The 19,665-nt window shown below is 28.2% G+C and overlaps 1 protein-coding gene and 3 non-coding genes across 4 annotated transcripts; all 4 read right to left on the bottom strand.

Moving 5' to 3' along the window:
* Positions 1-663: 663 nt before the first annotated feature.
* Positions 664-736, bottom strand: TRNAF-GAA. The gene has a single exon. It is a non-coding gene; the product is annotated as a tRNA-Phe (tRNA).
* Positions 737-1,878: 1,142 nt separating this feature from the next.
* LOC114412669 (cytochrome b561 domain-containing protein At4g18260-like) lies at positions 1,879-4,480 on the bottom strand. The gene is made up of 4 exons (XM_028376646.1): positions 4,215-4,480; positions 3,826-3,990; positions 2,744-2,892; positions 1,879-2,552 (listed from the first exon to the last, which is right to left on the bottom strand). Exons 1-4 carry the CDS (start codon positions 4,350-4,352, stop codon positions 2,204-2,206), a joined length of 801 nt encoding a protein of 266 aa, XP_028232447.1. The 5' UTR covers positions 4,353-4,480; the 3' UTR covers positions 1,879-2,203.
* Positions 4,481-16,613: 12,133 nt separating this feature from the next.
* Positions 16,614-16,697, bottom strand: TRNAL-CAA. Its single transcript has one exon. It is a non-coding gene; the product is annotated as a tRNA-Leu (tRNA).
* Positions 16,698-16,770: 73 nt separating this feature from the next.
* Positions 16,771-16,843, bottom strand: TRNAR-ACG. Its single transcript has one exon. It is a non-coding gene; the product is annotated as a tRNA-Arg (tRNA).
* Positions 16,844-19,665: the final 2,822 nt, after the last annotated feature.

The following is a 19,665-nucleotide window of genomic DNA, read 5'->3' as shown; positions in this document are numbered from 1 at the left end:
ATAAAATTGTGTAAAATTAATTATGCATTTTTTTATAATAACAGTTGAAGTTATTATCATTTAAAATAAAAATTAGTTTTAATTTTATGTCTAATTTTTTAAAATAAATTACTTATTAAAAGTTATATACATTTAAACAATTACAAATAAAGAAAAAAAATTTAACCCCCGTTAGGTTTCCATCCCTGATTGAATGGTAGTGATTTTTTTTTTTTTTTACATTGTTGATATGTTCTAACTAAATTAAAGATTAATAAGTTTCAAAATTATTTATATCTTTAAGAACTGACTTTGTGGCAAAAGTAATTATTTTGAAAAACTAATAATGATATACTAATTAATTTCTACATGACTAATTTAAATTTTTATATAAAATTTTGTTAACATAATGAAAATATATAATGTTGCCTCGTACTTGTCTTAGTGTTTTTTTTTTCATTTTACTTTGCATTAAGCATTAAGTATATCCCCTTAGTAAATATCACTAAAATAAACAATATTGTATTATCTATGCCACAATAAGGCTTCATAATCTCTCAATGTCAATTTCTATTATCTTGTAATCAAACTATTAAAGTTGTTTTATAAGGAGGATGAAAAGATGTCGTTGCCGAGGAAGAAAGTTAGAAATTAGGATAAAGGATTAAAAATAGCTTAGGAAAATGCGGTGAGCGTGGATCGAACACGCGACCTTCAGATCTTCAGTCTGACGCTCTCCCAACTGAGCTATCCCCGCCTGTTGATCAATCTCGTTCATAAAATCATTCTTATTCTATAGTATTTCAACATCACATAAAAATTATGTAAAGGTAGAAATAAAGTATTTTTCTTAGGAAAAACAAAATCATATAAAAGAGCAGAGGATTATAAATTTAGAATGATTGAAAGGTGGAAGCTTAAAACTTAAAAGGGCAAATTGTTTTTGGAAGGCTTAAAAAAGGGTAGTGTAAGAAGGGGACACTTGTTAGCGGTAACAAAACTGGTCGGTGGCTTAGGATATCGTATCATTGAAGGTTCGAAGTAGAACTATGCACTGTAACATGGACACTCACCTTTGTGTTTCTCAACAATTTCATAGTTGGCCGTTGTGCCTGCCACTATTTTTTTAATTTTGCTTTTTTAAGGAACAAGCTCAAAACAAGTTAACAAAGAGAATGATGAGGAGTTTCATCTTTCCAAGGAAATATGTACGTTAATAATTAATTTTATTCATTCAACAATAGAAAAAAGTGCATTACCAGCTTTTCATAATAAAACTTAATGTGCAAAATTGATTTACCTCTACTATGTTGCCCGTAGCTCCAAAAAATGAAAAAGAAATTGAGACATTAATATCTTGATTCGTAAAATTGACTACCCTTGTGGATTTAACTTTTTAAATTTCCTTTGCCGTAAAATTGATTCCAGATATGAAACACAAAAGGGACAAGTTTCAGAGGAAAATTGGCATGTTTTGCTTTCCATATTGTAGTTTCTAATTAAAATAAGTAAATAACCAATCTACCTTTCTTATTCTTGAATAGATAAATAACGTAGGATAGCCTCTCTGACTCATCACCAATTTAAGCGCTAGCATATAATATTAGGATGTTTCTAACCAAGAGGTTAGTTAAGAAATTAAAAAAAATATTTATAGTAGACTTCACATGAGAACATAAAAAAAAAACAACACGATTTTGCATATTTCATAAAAAAAATTCTTTTAATTGTTTAACTAATATCTCAAAAGCATTGATTAACATTTGGGGATATTATAGACAACTTCAGATTAAAGTATTCATGATTGCTATAAGTCGTGAATAATATGCGAAGGAAGTAGATAAACAACACCATACGTAGGCTTTCGTTTGAAGTATTGCGATTTTGTCACCCCCTAAAGACATATACATACATTATAATATATTCCAAAAATCATACTATATTTTCAATGAAAATTATAAATTCACAAACTGCTCCCACAATTGTCTATACATTCTGTGGTCAGTATCCACACGCACACTTATAATATTCGTAATACATGTGAAAGAATATGCATAAAAAAAAGAAAAGAAAAGAGATAACATACACCAATCAAACTTCACCTTTTGATGAATGCACTCAATCAACCAACCTTTCATAAAATCCAACTCCTACTTGCATAAAGTGCAGGCACCAAAAACTAAAGTGAAAACAAGCTCTAAAAAATGTAATCTAAAGAGAGAGATTAGTCAAACAAATTCTCAAGTGCATTTCTCTTTCTTCCACATGCAACTGGCAACAACTCCTTTTGAGTTTGGCTTTGAGGAATATCTTGGTTAGACGACACAATTGACGACTCACTTCCTATAATCACTCCTTGCTTTTTCATATATTCCAATTTGTCTTGGAAGAGGTAAACTAATCCAATGAAAGAGACTTCCACAGTGAAAAGGATAGTCCAAAGGGCTGTGCTTTTTAAGGTTCTCTTATGGTAGGCTTTTAATCCAGTGTAAATATTGATGATCCCCACAAGAGAAACTATAGTCCCTAGTATCCAATGTAGTAAGTACCAATAACTCCTCTCCTTCTTTCCCCTGCAAATTCAATTAGAAACTATACAACATTAAGATTAAAACAATGTAAACCATGTATCAGGTGCAAATTAAAATGCATTCAGAAATACATAGAAATTGGGTGCTGCTAATAATGGACAAAGTTTGTTGTATGGTTTGGATTAATGAGCAGCTTTGTGTAACTTAGTGAAAATATTGATGAATTAATGAACCTGTGTGGTCTGAAAAATCCAATCAAGCCTTGCACCAATATAGCACCATAAAGTGCTAGGCCTAGTTTTTGATGGCTGTTATCAAATGAATTCTCAAACTTCTTCAGGGACATTGCAGCTCCAACTGTGGCAAGAAGCACTGAAAGCATCTGTTAGATGAAATGTTAGACTGTGAACAAAGAAGATAGAAAGGCAAAAATCATATGTACTGCATCCAAGTTAGAATAGAAATTTCATAGCTACTTTTCATGTAGTATATTAGTTCCTAATTAGCTAGTTCAGTTCAATGATAATCATAATATTTTTGTTAATTGGAAGGAACCATAGCAATATAAGACCTGTGGTTTAAAAGGGGAAAATTTTCATAAAAAAAAGTACCGTGTACAATAAGGTAGAAAAGCAATAAATTATACATACATACAACCTCCAAAGAACAAAAAATTCACTGCTACTTTAAATGTGTAATAACAACTCCTAATTAGTTCAGTTCAAATGATAATCATGATATTGTGGTTAATCAAAACAAATCAAAAACCTGTGGTCGAAAAGAAAATAAATCATCAGAAAAAGCTTTGTACACTCCACTATTAATTAAAGTTAAAGTAAGCTATGATTATGTTTTAAAACAAAGAGCAAAATTTAATGATGATATGATGTAACTTTCAAGAAACATCCTATACTATCTAGAGTCTACTTACGTAGATTACCACTACTCCTACCTTTTAAGTTTCTAACAACATAATCAACGGTTCAGCATAATGAATGTCAGTATCCATTGACACTAGATGTGAGTATTAATTAATAAACTTATACTTTCAACAACTTTTTATAAATGATAGTAAAATTTATAGGAGATGAATTAACTGTTAAGTGGTAACGTGAGAGGTGAGATAAGTAATACCAAATCAATCTTATGGTCAAGATTCCATATGAGTAAAACCAATCTTGACTATCCACATAAGGTAAAAGGGTCAAGATTAGTTAGCTCCACTCATGCTACTATACGCTCCTGACATATGTATATAATGTGCATGTTAAAAGTATGCATAATTTTACTAGAACAAATAGAAGAGATATATGACCTGAAAACCAACATGGAGATAGAAGAGGACTTTACTCCTTCTAGATCCAGGTTCTGCTTTAATGGACCCTTTGATGATAAGTATTCCAAGAGGCATCAAAAACCCTGTTGAAGCCCAAAGGAGCAATCCATGTACTGCAATATCAGATGTCTTCTGCAGATTTACCTGATACATTAAAAGGTAGTAGTTAATTATTATACAAATCATGTTTTCTAGTCCTTAATTTGTGATAATAAAATATTTAATAAGTTTCTTGCATAATAAAATGAAAGAGAAAAAGAGAGGTAGTTAGTTATCTTTGCTGACTGCATAAATAGTAGCATTGCTGAAGAAGAAAGCAGATGAACATGAAATTTTTTTCATAGGAAACTAAAAAGAAATTGGTATACCTTGTAAACTTTGTTATTAGTGCTTTTGTGACTACTAGAGTGATGTTCCTCCTCATAGGCCAAACAGTCACTGAATTGAAGAACATAAACATAAAATGAAGTCACAACAATGTACACTGGTTTGCAAAGGATAGGCATTCTCCCAACCTAACAAGAGGGAAAATAAAAACATACAAACGACTACCCTTAAGCTCTCTCTCCTCTCTCTCTCTCTATGAGTTTCGAAGCCAATGATGCTTTAGGATATGATTATTTTTTGGGATGGCTAAGGGGGCTTTTAAAGTGTGGTGAAGGACTTAATCTACTTTTTGTATAAAGAAGATTTACAAAGGGATGAGATGCTATATGAATATACTACTAATTAAAGGCCACCTTGCTTAATTGCCATAAATCCAACATGGGTTAGTTGAATGTAAATATTGGAAGTATTAAGAAGTAAAATGGAAAAGTTGGGACGTATATTTTTCTCAACTTCAAACGTGGGGTTGCTTGACATTTGGGTACCATCTCATGGGCGAGATGAGTTGTGAAACAAAGAGGTCAAAATCCTATGAATGCACTTGACTTGAGGACCTGCAACCGACATTTTGTAAAGGTAATAAAGTGGATAAAATTAAGAGATATCATCAATATATCGCCATTGTATTTTATTTTATTTTCTGAAGGTTATTTTTATAGTTGAAAGTCATGAAATTAATTTTTGAAACATAAAAATTATTGAATTTGAATTTACCTCTTCTAACAAAGTTTTCTTTCATACACACTATCAAAATATTAAATCTTTTTTAAAATGTTTATAGAACTCAGTCATCTACTAATTGTGCTGAACTTTGATAGTAGTCATTGTATTCTTTAATTCAATTATTTGTTTGCTTCAATTTGTTCAGGTTTAATCCAAAATAACCAAGGTGATTAATTATCTAATCTAGTTTAAGATAATTTATATATGCTGTCAAATAGTCTTAGTTGTTTTAAGTTTTGTACACAGGTAGTTATTAACCTGTGGGAGGGAAGGACGGAGGGAGGGCACGGAAGAAAAGGACAGAGGAAGCTAACAACGGTTGGGACACAACACAATATAAATATTATTTTAAAATTATGCTGTTTTTATCTTATTGTATTATATAATTTAGATTTTTTTTCATAATACAAGCGAATCAAGTCGCTTAGGTCTTTTGCAAAGACATTTAGAGTGTGTTTAGATAGGATAATTTAACTAGGTAATGTATTTTTTATAGGGAATTAATTTTTTTTTATTAAAAGTAATTGTTTGGATATTTTAATAAAAAGAATTCAAAATTTTAGAATTTTAAAAGGGACTTTAGTTAGTTGAAAGAATAGAATTTAAGATAGAGTTTGAATTTGGAAATTCAGTTCTCTCTTTTGTCTTCTCTCTCTGGTTGGTGAGGTTCGTCACAGAGCACGCCTTTGAGGTTTTAGAAGATTCCTTCGGAGTTCACCAGCTCCATGGCGCCATGCTTGGGCGGCGCGTGTGCGAGTCGTGGTTGTGAACGGAGGCGCATTGGTCGCCGATCTCCCCCAGGCGAACACGCGAACGGCGTTGCCGCTTCGGAGCTAGCACAAGAGGAGTGGCGATCTCGGCACTTGATTGTGATGTTGTTGCCGAAGCCAAAGCTGCAGTTTCCTCTACGACATTTGATACAGAGGGGATTGGAGGTTTTAGCAGCGGTGGATTGTTTTCGGGCTCTTCCGCCATTGTGGTTACCGTGATTGTGGTGGTGTGGGCGGGATAAGGGAGATGAAGAATTTTCTGGTGCGGTAGGGTGGAATTTGAAGCTTACTCTGAATTTGAAAGAGGTTGAGCTTAGGGGAGAGAGGAGAATTTGGATTTGATTTTGGTTTGAAAGCTGGGACTGTCATTTGGTGATAATTCCTTGATTGTTCAAGGGAAAGGTTATATCCAAATACAAAATTTCAAAAATAAAAGAATTTAAATTAAAACATTTAAAATTTTCAAAATTTTAAATTTTTTAAAATTTTAAATTCTTTCATCCAAACATACTCTTAGTTTATTTGTTAATCCACTAAGGTTTGATGTTCCCCATTGTATTTGTGTTTTGCGGTGTTGCGCTTATTAATGATACAAGACAAGTCTTTTCCGGTAAAAAAGAGAGTACAACTATAATACACATAAATACAAGATAATTCACTTGAACAAAGGAAAGTTTAGCCTAATTAAACTAAAAGCATCCTATTTTAAAATAAACAAACGTTGTTTTATGTAAGCTTTGTGTCCTGTGGCGAAGTAGTTTAGTCCATCTCAAACATTGTAAATATAATCAAGTCTTATGAAAAATAATTTGATAGAGATTATTTCCTTCTGCTTTCAATGTGAAAATTTGAAAAACTAAGTCTTATGAAATAATTTGATGAGAATTAAATATAATTTATTTAATTATAAAATTTGTAAAAAATATTAAAATAATATATTATAAATGTTTCTTTCAAATTGCCATACCTTGGAATCGTCATAACGGAGTAGAATCCATCATCCACTTAATAAAGTCTAATGATTATTGAACATGGCTAAATTTCACCAGAAAACGCCCATGACCAATAAAAGTAATGATGGAACCATCTTTTGCAAAATAATATAAACCTCTCTTTTTTATAGGTTGGCTTTTACAATGTTCATTTTTTTCTTTAAAAAAAATAGAATTAGGCCGGGACCAATATTTACAAGTAACATTTTTTAAAGTTGGCATTTAATTAAACTAACTGGAATACCCGATCCAAAAGATATAGCGACAGAGACATTCTGTTTCACTTTTGACCAAAACAACAAACAGGCATATGTGTTTCTCATCAGTACATTGATCTGTATTAAGGTTGTTATCGGTCCACATGAGATTAGTCACTTTCAATCCATAAAAAATTTCGAAATAAATTTTATCTTCTGCAATAAAGACATTGTATTTCACAGGAACATGCTGACTGTAATATATATATATATAGAGAGAGAAACTTATTGAAAGGTAATAAGTTTTTTCATAAACTAAAATTAATTAATGCATAAGTTAATTTATAAAAATAAATGTATATAATTTTTAAAAGATGATTTTTAAATTATTCATAAATTATTTTTAACTTATAAAAAAGTTTTTTCTTCTTTTTATTTTCTTTTCTTATAAGTATTTTTGAATAAGTTTATTCATATTATTTTTTAATTTTTTTAAAGCAAAATAATTCACTTCACATTTCTGGCTATACTTAAATAATTTAAACAAAATTTTGGACTATTTCTTCGTTAGTTTGTGCTAACCTCACAGTAGGGTTGCTTAGATCAGTGATATCTTGATTAAAAGTTTGACGCAGTGCTTTCAAATTAATTCCAATGGGCAAACGCTTCAGTGGCCAGATTGTACCCGAAAATTTTCATTTCTGGCTTCTGGTATATAAAACAGGGATATATATAATACTTAAAAGGAATAATACTTTGCATTTAAACTGTTTGTAAGTAGTAAGTTGTTAATATTTGACGAAAAAAAGAGGTTATGTATGACAAAAGTAAAATAATTTTCTATTATTTTTTAATCATAAATTATTATCTATGATAATCACTTTTACCTTATAAATTATTTGCAGGAACGTGTGATTGAATAAAAGTATAAAATTATTTTATATAGTTTGTGATAAAAATAAGATATAATTAGAAAAAATCATGCTCAAAATTTAAAAAAAAAATGTTTCTGTAAATTAAAGACATACATCCAGAGACTACAAAGTGAGTAGATTTGTATTTTTTGAAACAAAATTATACAAATATATATATATATATATATATATATATATATATATATATATATATATATATATATTCACGTACTAAAGATAAACAACTTGTAACTATCATAAACTAAATATTATGGGTTAACTCAATTAAAATATATTATTTGAGGGAAAAAAATTGTTCTCTTAATTAGACGACACAAACAACAAAACAATATCCTCCATACTCCCCCAACTGCGACCCAATCTTTCTCAACTACCACCTATCTCTTTGAGTCTTTGAACATGAAAAATGAGTACTCAACCCGAAAGAAATTTTATACCTTTTAATAAATCTTACATATATTACTTATTGACGATATAAGTGGTTAAATAATTCAATTAGTTTAAAATACTTTTTTGTTGAGTAATTTTTGTAACTTTAAAATAATTGATTAGCAATAATTTTTAATTTTATAGCTAAGATATTACTATAATATTCTAATAATTGCATCAATTACTTTTTTGTAACTATTATCTCAAAGCTTTTTTTTTTCCCTAACATTCTTCTTCTTTTTTCCCCTCAAAGCTTTCTTAAGTATCCAATATTTTAATTGTGTCTTTCTATTTGCATACTAAATCAAACCAAATACCCGCTAACCTAGTGGATGGAGGGTTGGGCTAGATGCATGAAAAATTAGGTTAAATCTTCATTGTTCTCATTGTAATAAAAAAAGAAAATAATTTTTTTTTTTTGTGTCAAAACTGAGGTGGAATAAAGATGATTTTTTTTCATGTTTATTCTTGTCATCCTGTTAGAAGAGTAAATAGTATATGAAACAATAGTTATTAACTAATTATAACTATCATATATATTAAGTTTGTTAACTTTAATAATAATTATATTATAAGACATTTTAAAAATAATTTCTAATTGGTTGATAGTATAAATTTTTTTTACACTAACATTATATACCTATTAAACTCTTTTTTTAAAAATTACAAATGATTTTTTTTTAAAAAGTATAATTTTTATAATTTAATTATGTATATTCTAATTTTGATATGTTTATTTAAAGTATATATTTTAAAAATACCCAATGATATGCTATAAACTTACCATACGTGAATTATGTTGGTCTATCTTACAACCAAGCTGTTGTTTGTGGCAGACCATGCGTTGAACATCTATTATCAATCAATAATTCTAACGAGTCGAACAAAGTTGGAATAATAATGGCAATCATTACAGTGGCCTTATTTTCAAAGATTTGGCATCAAGTCAATATCACCATGAATATGAATTATTCATATAATTTCCATTACATTAATTCTTCTATTTCTCCCTATAATAACTTATAAGGTCGCCTTAAAAAAACGTATAAGGTGTGGAAGATTGGAACTTTTCAAAACAGAAACAATGCCATTTTAAAAAAAAAAAAAAAATCAATATACACGGCATTAAGTTTTCTGAATAGTCATGTTGATACAAGTTTAAAAAAAAACCTTGCGCGATACTTTTTGTTTTTCATTTTTAAGTATGCTTGGGAAAGGCGTTCGCTTGTTAATTATGATTCACTGTTTGATACCAAAATCAGTAAATTTTTTACATTAGTTTTGAAGTAGAATAAAGGCACCAGCAGTGATCGAAAGAGAGAATTATTGAGCTTCAGTAATCATGAGCACTGAGCATAGAGAAATAGAGAATGAAATTTACTACAATTAAATATCTAAAAACCGTATAGTTTATGTTGAAAGTGATACAATTATACAAATCGGTGATAATTTACTGTTAACCATTTCTAACAGCTTGATAATAAGCTAACGTGGTAATAACTAATTTACCGACTTATCCCTTTATACCCTCGACAAACTCACGCGAGAGCAATTGTGAACTCTGAATTTGTAGTGGCAATGCCGGAAGATAGAGAGAGAGAGATACAATGTTGTGTGAGGTTGAAAAATAATCTTATCACCTACGTATGAACTTCAGTATCTCAAAAGATTAACTTTTAACTTTCGGTAAAAAAATATCCGAGTTTACTAAAAGAAAAAGACATAATAATCTTGGTCTATACATCAACAATTTGCTTGGGGGGATGAAATGGACTTTTCAAACTGGCACTAAATCACTAACCCGTGAAATACACAATTTTTTTTATTAAATGCATCAATAAATAGTAAATACATAGCAAAATTAATTATACATGTGTGAAAGAGTTTTGTTTAGTATCCTTAACTAAAAGCTTAAAAATATAGGAAAAACCTGTATTAATTAAAGACGATTAATTTTTTTAACAACTTATACATTACAATTTTAGTTCTAACAAAAGGGTTTGAATCATCATCATAAATTACTATCTTTAGTCTATTTTGAGATTTGATTTTAGAAACTACAATATATAACATTGCTACATACACAACAAAAATTTATTTCTAATATTGTTACAGGGGTGTCTAACGTCTGGGTTATTTTTGTAAAAAAATGACTTCTAAAAAGGTAGGGATCTAAATAGTGAAATGAGGGGTGTCAATAGTAATCCTTGGATGGAAGGGAATCATATGTACAAACCCATAGTTGTTGTTGTGGACTAATTTGAGAACATGGGAGGGAGTTATTTGGTGCACCCAGTGTTTTTTTTGGGACACCCAACACGTAGGATGAAATGACAAAAATGTCCTTCACCCTAATAATATAAATAAAGCAATAGTGTTGTCCAGTCTTCTTTTTCCTCCTTTTTCCTCCTGTTCTTGTACACGCATCCTTCTTCTTCATGTTCCTACGATTTTCTTCTTCCTGTTCATGTTTCTACGGTCACCGCTGGCCCATTCATCTTCTTCTTCCTCTTCCTACGGCCTTCTTCTTCCGCTTCTTGTTCGTCTTCCTCTTCCTATGATGCTTCTTCTTCCTGTCACCATCCGTGTTCATGGTTGTTCCTTGCAATTCTTCTTCATCCGCTTCTCGCACCGCTATGATTCTTCTTCTTCGTGTCCAACAAAAAAAATGACATTTTTCTGGAAAAACCCCATACGGATCATCAATCCGTATGGGTCATACGGATTGGCAATTCGTATACGGATTGCTGATCTGTATGAGTTTTTTTTTGTTGAATAATTTTTTTTCAATTTGTCTTCTTCTAAATTTGTTTTTTTAGAAATTTTTTATTTGTCAATTATTATTTAAATTGTTTCTCAGTGTAATGTTAGTGAAATTTTATAATTTTTTTCTGACTTATATAAATTGTTTCTCAGTGTAATGTTAGTGAAATTTTATAATTTTTTTCTGACTTATATCTTAAGTATTGATTTTATTTACAAAAAATATATTTGTTATTATTAAGATTAGATTAGATTGCTAAAATTAAGATTTGATTGGTGAAACAATTAATTTTCAATATTGTTATATTATATTTGTCTAACTTTTTAAAAAAATCGAAATAAATATTTAAAAGATATTGAATTTGTTACTTATGAAAATATTGAAATCATAATTAAAAATAATTTAAATATTTTAGTTACAATAAATATTTAAACAAAAAAATTTAATAATTAAAATTTGTTATAAAAATATTGAAACATAATCTTTAATTGTACAATAAATCTGTTAGTTATAAAAATTATGAATCCAAAATTTAAAATTTAAAATATGATAATATTTTTAGTTTAAGATAATGATTGAAATCAAATTTAAAAATATATTTGATTTAGCAGTTTAAAAGATATTGAAACAAAAATTTAAAATACGATAAGATTGTTAGTTTAAGATAATAATTGAAATTAAATTTAAAAATATATTTGATTTAGTAGTTATAAAAAATATTGAAACTAAAATTTAAAATTTAAAATATTATAAGATTGTTAGTTTAAGATAAAGATTGAAATCAAATTTAAAAATATATTAAATTTGTTAGTTATAAGAAATATGAAAATCAAAATTTAAAATATGATAAGATTATTAGCTTAAGGTAATGATTGAAATTAAATTTAAAAATATATTTGATTTTGTAGTAATAAAAAATATCGAAACCAAAATTTAAAATTTAAAATATGATAAAATTGTTAATTTAAGATAATGATTAAAATCAAGTTAAAAAATATATTTAATTTTGTAGTTATAAAAAATATTGAAACCAAAATTTAAAATTTAAAATATGATAAGATTGTTAGTTTAAGATAATGATTGAAATCAAATTTAAAAATATATTAAATTGATAGTTACAAAAAATATTGAAACCAAAATTTAAGATTTAAAATTTATTTATGAATCCATATGTTTTAATTTTTTTAGAAATTTTTTATTCATTTAATTTATTTACAAAATTTGATATTTAATTGAATGATGTATTTAGATGTTTATTATAATGATTAAAAATTAAATAAATATAATATTTAATTGAATGATGTATTTAGATATTTTTTTATAGCAATTGATAATTAAATAAATTTAATATTTTTTTACATCTTTAAATACTTATTAAACCTATCATTTTTATTTATAATCTATATATATAAACAAATTAATTATTATATAAAAAATAATCATCACAAAATTTACTATGTAAATTTACATATACATTAAATATAAATTAGAAATTTTAGTATTATATATAACCACACTATTTGTTTATAACATAATATGTTTATTAGTCCAATTAGTTTAAGTGTTTTTATTAATAATGTAGGTGACACAAGTTATATTGGACCTACGGATTGTCAATCCGTATGTGCATACCATTTTTTTTTTACTTATTTTTCCTTATTCGACGACGAAAATGATAAAAAATCACCGTATATTCCTAACAAACACACGTACATCACCGAAGACCAAATACGCTTCTAAACCGTCCTTAATGGAAACAAATTACACTAAGTGACGCAAATTTTATGAAAAAAAATAACACTGCAGAAATGAAAATTTTCTATTGCTATTATAACCGAAAATACCTTGGTATTTTTGACATTTTGGAAAATTGCTGGGTGCCCCAGAAAAATTAATGGGTGCCCCAAGCAATTCCCAACATGTAAGTCGAGCATTGTCTACTTTTTCAACCCGACTTTTCTTGTAACGAAAATCAACCCACCTTTTCTGTTCAAAAACTTTTAGGACGTGTAATTGCATGTGTGGATTGAATTTAGAAATGTAAGTGCGCGCGCATTTCTAACGGAAATCTAACGGATAAAATTAAAATGAAAACATAAACATAAGTTTTGATCTTTTGACAATTATTTTTGTCTCAAAAATATTTTTTACCTACAAATCAAACATGCACTAAATCTTCCAAACACACTTATCTACTTCCTTTTTAACCCAACTTTTCTAAAGAAAGATTTGAGTGGTTAGTGAAAGAATTCAAATTGTACCACATGAACCAGCTTTTTTCAAGAAACTCCCATTCTACTCTATCATAATAGCTGAGTCTTTTGGATTTATTTTGCTTTTCTAAAAAAATATTTTTTTTATTCTTCTTTCTTTTATTTTTGAACCAATATTGCTCAAGTGAAAGAATATTAGAAAATATTGCCACTCTTTATGAATGTATATAACATGGATTATTGCAACTTATCATGAAAAGTAAGCTCTATATCTCCACTTTTCCTATAAATATTTGTCTTAAAACTCATAATTGTCACTTTTAATAATTAATTAATACCCATTAACTCTTGAGAAAAAAAATTATCTAATTTTTAAAGCATCAAACTAAGTGAATGTGAATGTCTTCGAGAAATACAATTTTCCTTCCTTTAACTATATTGGACTTTAGTTATTGACACAGTTGGAGGGTTTTTATTTATTTATTTTTTTTATCAGGAACACAGTTGGAGGTTATAGCGATTCAATATTAATTAGTTTTCTTTTGCTAGTTTTAGTGTATAAATTAGGTTGCTGAATTTTTTTCATTGGGACGGGTTATTTTATATAAAATGAGCTTTTAAACCTTTATTTGTGCAGACTTGTTAAATTATTTTTTAGACTTTGAAAATTTTCTAAGTTAGTGGCAACTTTCTTTGAATTATAATTTGTTTTTAAAATTTTAGTTCTCTTTCATTGAAATTCCATTTATGAAACACAAAATAAATAAATAAAACACACGACTTTATTATTAACAACCCTTCATATCGCATAAGGTACTACTTACAATAAAATAAATTTATAACCAATCCAATTTACTGACAACTCATGACCTCTTAAGTTGTAATCTAGACCACTGACTAAACGGACATTTCAAGAAATAAAAGAGCAATCTTTAACCAACATTAGTCTATGCTGCTGTTAATGTTCTTCGTGTATCAATACCAATCCCAAATTAACGAACCTGTAAAAAAATAGAAAAGATCAAAGGTTTAAAAGGAGATTAAAACAAAAGATCAACAAAGGTACGTACTTAATATATATATATATATATATATATATATATATATATATAATGAGCAAAAATTAAATAAAATTAACTTAAACATTCATTGAATGCTGATATATAGGGTGGGTTGAATGATTAAGGAAAACACCTAAAATATAATTTTTAATTGAAGGGTTACATTAATGATATTTTCTTTAATTGAGAAACTAAATTGATGTTAGGCTTAAAAAAACAATCGAGGGTCACCAAATTGATGTTAGGCTTAATGATATTTTTTAGTTAGGCTTAATGATATTTTTTAGTTAGGCTTAATGACATTAATGATAATTTTTACCCAAATTGAACTTGATTTTCTATCCTAAATGATGTTAGGCTTAATAATATTTTTTAGTTAATTTTACTGAATATAGTCTAAGTAACATTTCAAAATACCTTAGAAGTTACAAAAATTACTAAAAAAAATTATTTACCAAACAATCAAACAAACTTTTGAATTTATAAAAAATATTAAAAATTAACTGAAATACTTTCACCGCCCATAACCTATCTTTCTTTTCTTTTTTTTATGCATGCAGTGTAAATTATGTATTTAATTCTAGTTATATTTTATGAAGTGAAAAAAAAAATTGAGGTGGAAGTTTGAATGTTAGGGACTTAGGGATTAATCTCAACTGTGGGTTGGAATGCGAGCTAAATTGAAATTCTTTCTAAAGTTCAATGACATATACTACCAATTTATTGGTAAATTAGAGGTACATGCGTCGGAATTTGTTTGTTCAGTAAACAGAACATATATATGGTTAGAATATATTTTGCTAAACTTTTCATTCACCACCAATTATTTCTTTAATTTCGGAGATTAAACTAAATTGAGGTTAATGCTATTTATTTTTTGATTTTAACTCTGATTTAACCATTATTATTACGTAGTATTATTTTGTTGAAATCTTGTTATTTTAAGATGTTATAAATATTTGAAGAAAAACGAAAGGAATGGAGATTGTTTGAAGATCTAATTAAGAATACTATCACAAATCTTAATGCTCAAGTAATTGTTCAATGTTGTTGATGTTTCCATGAACAGTGCAACAGGTTTCGATGAACATTACACTGAAAGATAGGGTTGCTTCCTACGAGTGCATATGTGAAGGAATGAACTACGAAACAGAATGGTAAATCAAGACTAAGATCAATACTCCCATAAAATGAGAATTCCCTTGCTTTTCTCCCAAAAATATCACGCATCGTGTTTTGAAACTAATGTAATATTTTTTTATTGTTTTCTAATAATATTCATAAAAAAAAGTTAGTGTAATTTTCACAATAATTTCAATGTAATGCATTCTTAATGTCTATGTTTGAACAAGTAAAACTCAAACTTGCTTTTTACTTGAGCGGCATTGTGTATATTCGCTTGAATTTTCTATCTACACTCTCAAGAAATTTAGGCAATCATGAACTCATAACATGGATGAACATTTTCATGGGATCTGAACTCTCTCTTTTTCTTTTTTTGACTAAGGGATCTGACTCTCTTTAAGTCGAGAGTAAAATGATTCGACTCTTCCTTCGTTAAAATTACCTATAATCATTGATCAAATACGTATTTTTCTTGAGATACAAATACAACTCACTTACATTGCATTGCCCACGAGGGTTACACTTATTAATTTTTAAATAATGATTATAAAAATTATAATCAAGAACATTTTTGTGATTTTATATTTAGTTATAAATTTTGTATAACAAAACCAAAAGAATAAAAGTTTAATGCTTTTAATGAATAAAAAATGTTTAATACTTTTTTGTATTTTTATTAATTTTACTAACAGAAAGGGATCACTTGGCTGTTTACATTAGACCTTTAATATTGTGCTGCTCAATTTATTTCGCCCCCATTTTATTAAACCTAAAGAATCTTCCTCTAAATATACTTTTTGGTCTTTTCTCCCATCAAGGAATTTCTTGATACAGGAACAAAAAACAAATTCAAGTTACTAATTTCTTTTCATAGATCTAGTTGTCATGGTGTATTTGATTTATTTTCAAGAACTTAAAAATCAAATTCAAACTTTTCAAAAGTAAAATAACAGAATGGTACACAAATTAATCCCGATCCAACAGTAAAAACAATCAAAGCAGTGATGAAATTTGAAAGAACACACATCAAATTATTGAATTAACCGACTAGGCACAAGTTACAAGCATGATGATGAGTAACATAATTGATAATTAAGCCAATAAAAGATAAGTCGCACAGATTAGGTCCAAGTGGAAACAAACAATTCGGTTAGGAAACTGAAAAAAAGTTTGTCAGAAGTGGGATTTGAACCCACGCCTTCTCACGAAGACCAGAACTTGAGTCTGGCGCCTTAGACCACTCGGCCATCCTGACTTTAATTCAAGAGAAACACATAAAGTTTTGATCTATACAATAAGTATTTTGATTAGTGCAAAATATAAAAAGCCGACTCCGCTGGGGATCGAACCCAGAATCTCTGGTTCCGTAGACCAGCGCCTTATCCATTGGGCCACGGAGTCCTCGTTATTGGATTAGTGATATGTTATTAATTATAATATAATTGTTGATCTTTATATTTCAAATTATAGAAAAGGCCCTGAAATAATTTGGATTCCACGAAATATTATGATAATCCGTCTTAAAAGATGAGGGCATCCACACACCACAATGAAATTTCTTTTCAATACTAAATTTTAAAATATAATACTCATCACCCAGACCCGATAGCACGTGTAAATTACTTTGATATCTAATTTTATCCATTTTCAAATGAATTTATATAGGCACTTTTAGTATAAAAGTTTTTATGATGTAAATCAATCTAATTTTTTTGTATAATTTTTAAAATACTTATTATAAAAGTAAATAGTATTATATATGGTAAATTTTATTAAATGATAATGTAAAAAATATTTATACTAAGAGTGCATATGTTATTTATTGTTTTCAAATTAGTTTTTTCAATTTAATTTCTTTGCACCATTAGTGTTAAAAATATTACAATGTCAACCAATATTATAAAAATAAATAATCTTATCATATATTAATTTGTAATTAAATAATAGTATATAATTTTTCAATTTTTCTTAGTTTTTTTTATAGTTTAAACTTTACAGAAGTTCTAATTCGATTTTTCATTTTCAATTGGGTTCTGATTTTGAAGTTTGACCAACTATAAGGTGGACCGAGTTTAGGACTCGACAATTTCATGCAGAGCCGAACACGTCCTTTGCATCATCATAAGCTTTTTTTTTTTTTTTTTTTTTTAAATAGCTAGTTTCATCCTTGAATGTCTAAAATATTGATAAATTTATCCCAAAATAATGAAATTTAAATTTTAGCACTCAAAAATAAAATTCATTAACTTCTGTTTGATATTGTTAGAACCTACGTGTCATAAAGGGATATAAATGTCACAAAAATGATCGTCAACCACTACAAAATAGATTGAACCAAAATGTTATTAAATTTTTATTGGATTAATTTATTAGACTCTAGTTTTTTTTTATTTAAGGGTATAATATAATTTAATATTCATCTTCTCCCCTTTTTTTATTGTTGCATGCATGATATTACCATAAATACTTACAAAAATAAGAAACCAAGCACAAGTTAAAACAAAAATAATAATAACCATAATATTGATTAATAAGTAAAATAGAAATCTTAGAACGACAGACAAATTATTCTTATTAATAAATATCATGCTTATCATTATTGTTTTTATTTTTAAGTATTTATGGCAATATCATGCTTGCAATGATAAAAAAAGATGAATATTAAATTATATTTTATTCTTAAATGAAACGAAATTTGGGGTTTGACAAAGAAGTCCAATGAAAATTTATTGAAATTTTGATTCAATTTATTTAACAATCATATTGACTATCATTTTTATGACATTTTCATCCCCACATATGCTCTTTCATCAATGGTAACAGAAAAAGTTTTAACGGATTAATATCTCTTTCACTTTTTTCACTTTTGAGGAGTAAAATTTGAATTTTCATCTTTTGGGAACCAATTTATAACTTTACATATTCGAGGATAAAAATAACTATTTATTATTTATTTTTTCTAGGTAAGTGATTATTTTTATATACAAACAACTAGTCCTGCAGTTTTTTTTTTCATCGGTTAAAAATTCAATACTCTTTTTTTTTGTGAGCAAATTCAATACTCTTATGCCAGCCTAATGGCCCTGATAACCTAACCTGGCGTGCAACAGCTTAAAGCAAACCCCGATTAATAATTTAAAGCGTAGTATAGAGGCTCTATTAAGCTCACAGAAACATGGCCACACAAAGCTATGTGTGTAGATTTGCTTTTAGAGAAATTTACCTAGGTTGCTTCATCATACTTTTTGTCTCTCTTTTTTTATTTTTGTATAGTATTTAGCTATCGACATTTCTCTAATTTAATTATAACTCGAATGCTTAATGCTTACGATTCAAAAGCTGATCACACACTAATAACTGAGCACCGTCATATAGTACAGAACCACAAATTGTTTAAGATGAGGGAGACATACCATTATTATTAATCCCCAACACTCTCAAATCATTATGTTTACTGTTTAAGCTGCACATTACAGCTCAAAATTGCTCACTTGTCTCAAATCCTCACTATAAAATGAGTTATAGTGTCCACTATTTTCGTCATTCACAACTATTTACAAGCACTAGCCAACTAGTAGTTCTTGATCAAGTGATAGCTGGTAGAAAAATGGAGAGCTGCAAGATTGCTATACTTCTCACTATCTACATTATGGCTATGTTGGTTTTTGCTCACTGTTGTGTGGCTGAGAATGTAGCTGAAGATGTTGCGGCAATTCCACCTGCACCAATGGAAAGTGCAGGAGTGCATCTTTGTGCCTCAGCTGTCTTTTTAGCCACTGCTTTTGTGGTTGCTAGGTTCACCTAAGCAGGGTAATCTGATGTCCACTTGCAGAGAGAGTATACAATTATGTGATTTAATTCTTTATTTTCAGTGGGTTGATGTTTGTGAAAACAGAGTTGGGATCTGGAAATTCATCCATGTAATGTGTTTGATGCAGAAATTAGTGTTTCCACAACATTGTCAACCATCTATGTATTGTTTCCCTCACTTGTAATACAGAAAATATCATAAACATGACACAGGCGTTGAACCCCAGGCAAAGATATAATTACAGCAATATATATAATCATGCATTAAGTATATATTTGGTGTGATTTTCTAATATATTATAATATTAACAGATGTAGAAACAAAGAACCCGATCCTATGTTATTATACTAGATCACTCTTTCTATTGAATTCCCTCAATAAAATTCTTTGAATAAATTAAGAGAAAAGAGAA

The sequence above is a fragment of the Glycine soja genome, chromosome 5, assembly GCF_004193775.1.
Source record: "Glycine soja cultivar W05 chromosome 5, ASM419377v2, whole genome shotgun sequence".
NCBI classification, from domain to species: domain Eukaryota; kingdom Viridiplantae; phylum Streptophyta; class Magnoliopsida; order Fabales; family Fabaceae; genus Glycine; species Glycine soja.
This window is presented reverse-complemented; position numbering and strand designations above follow the sequence as displayed.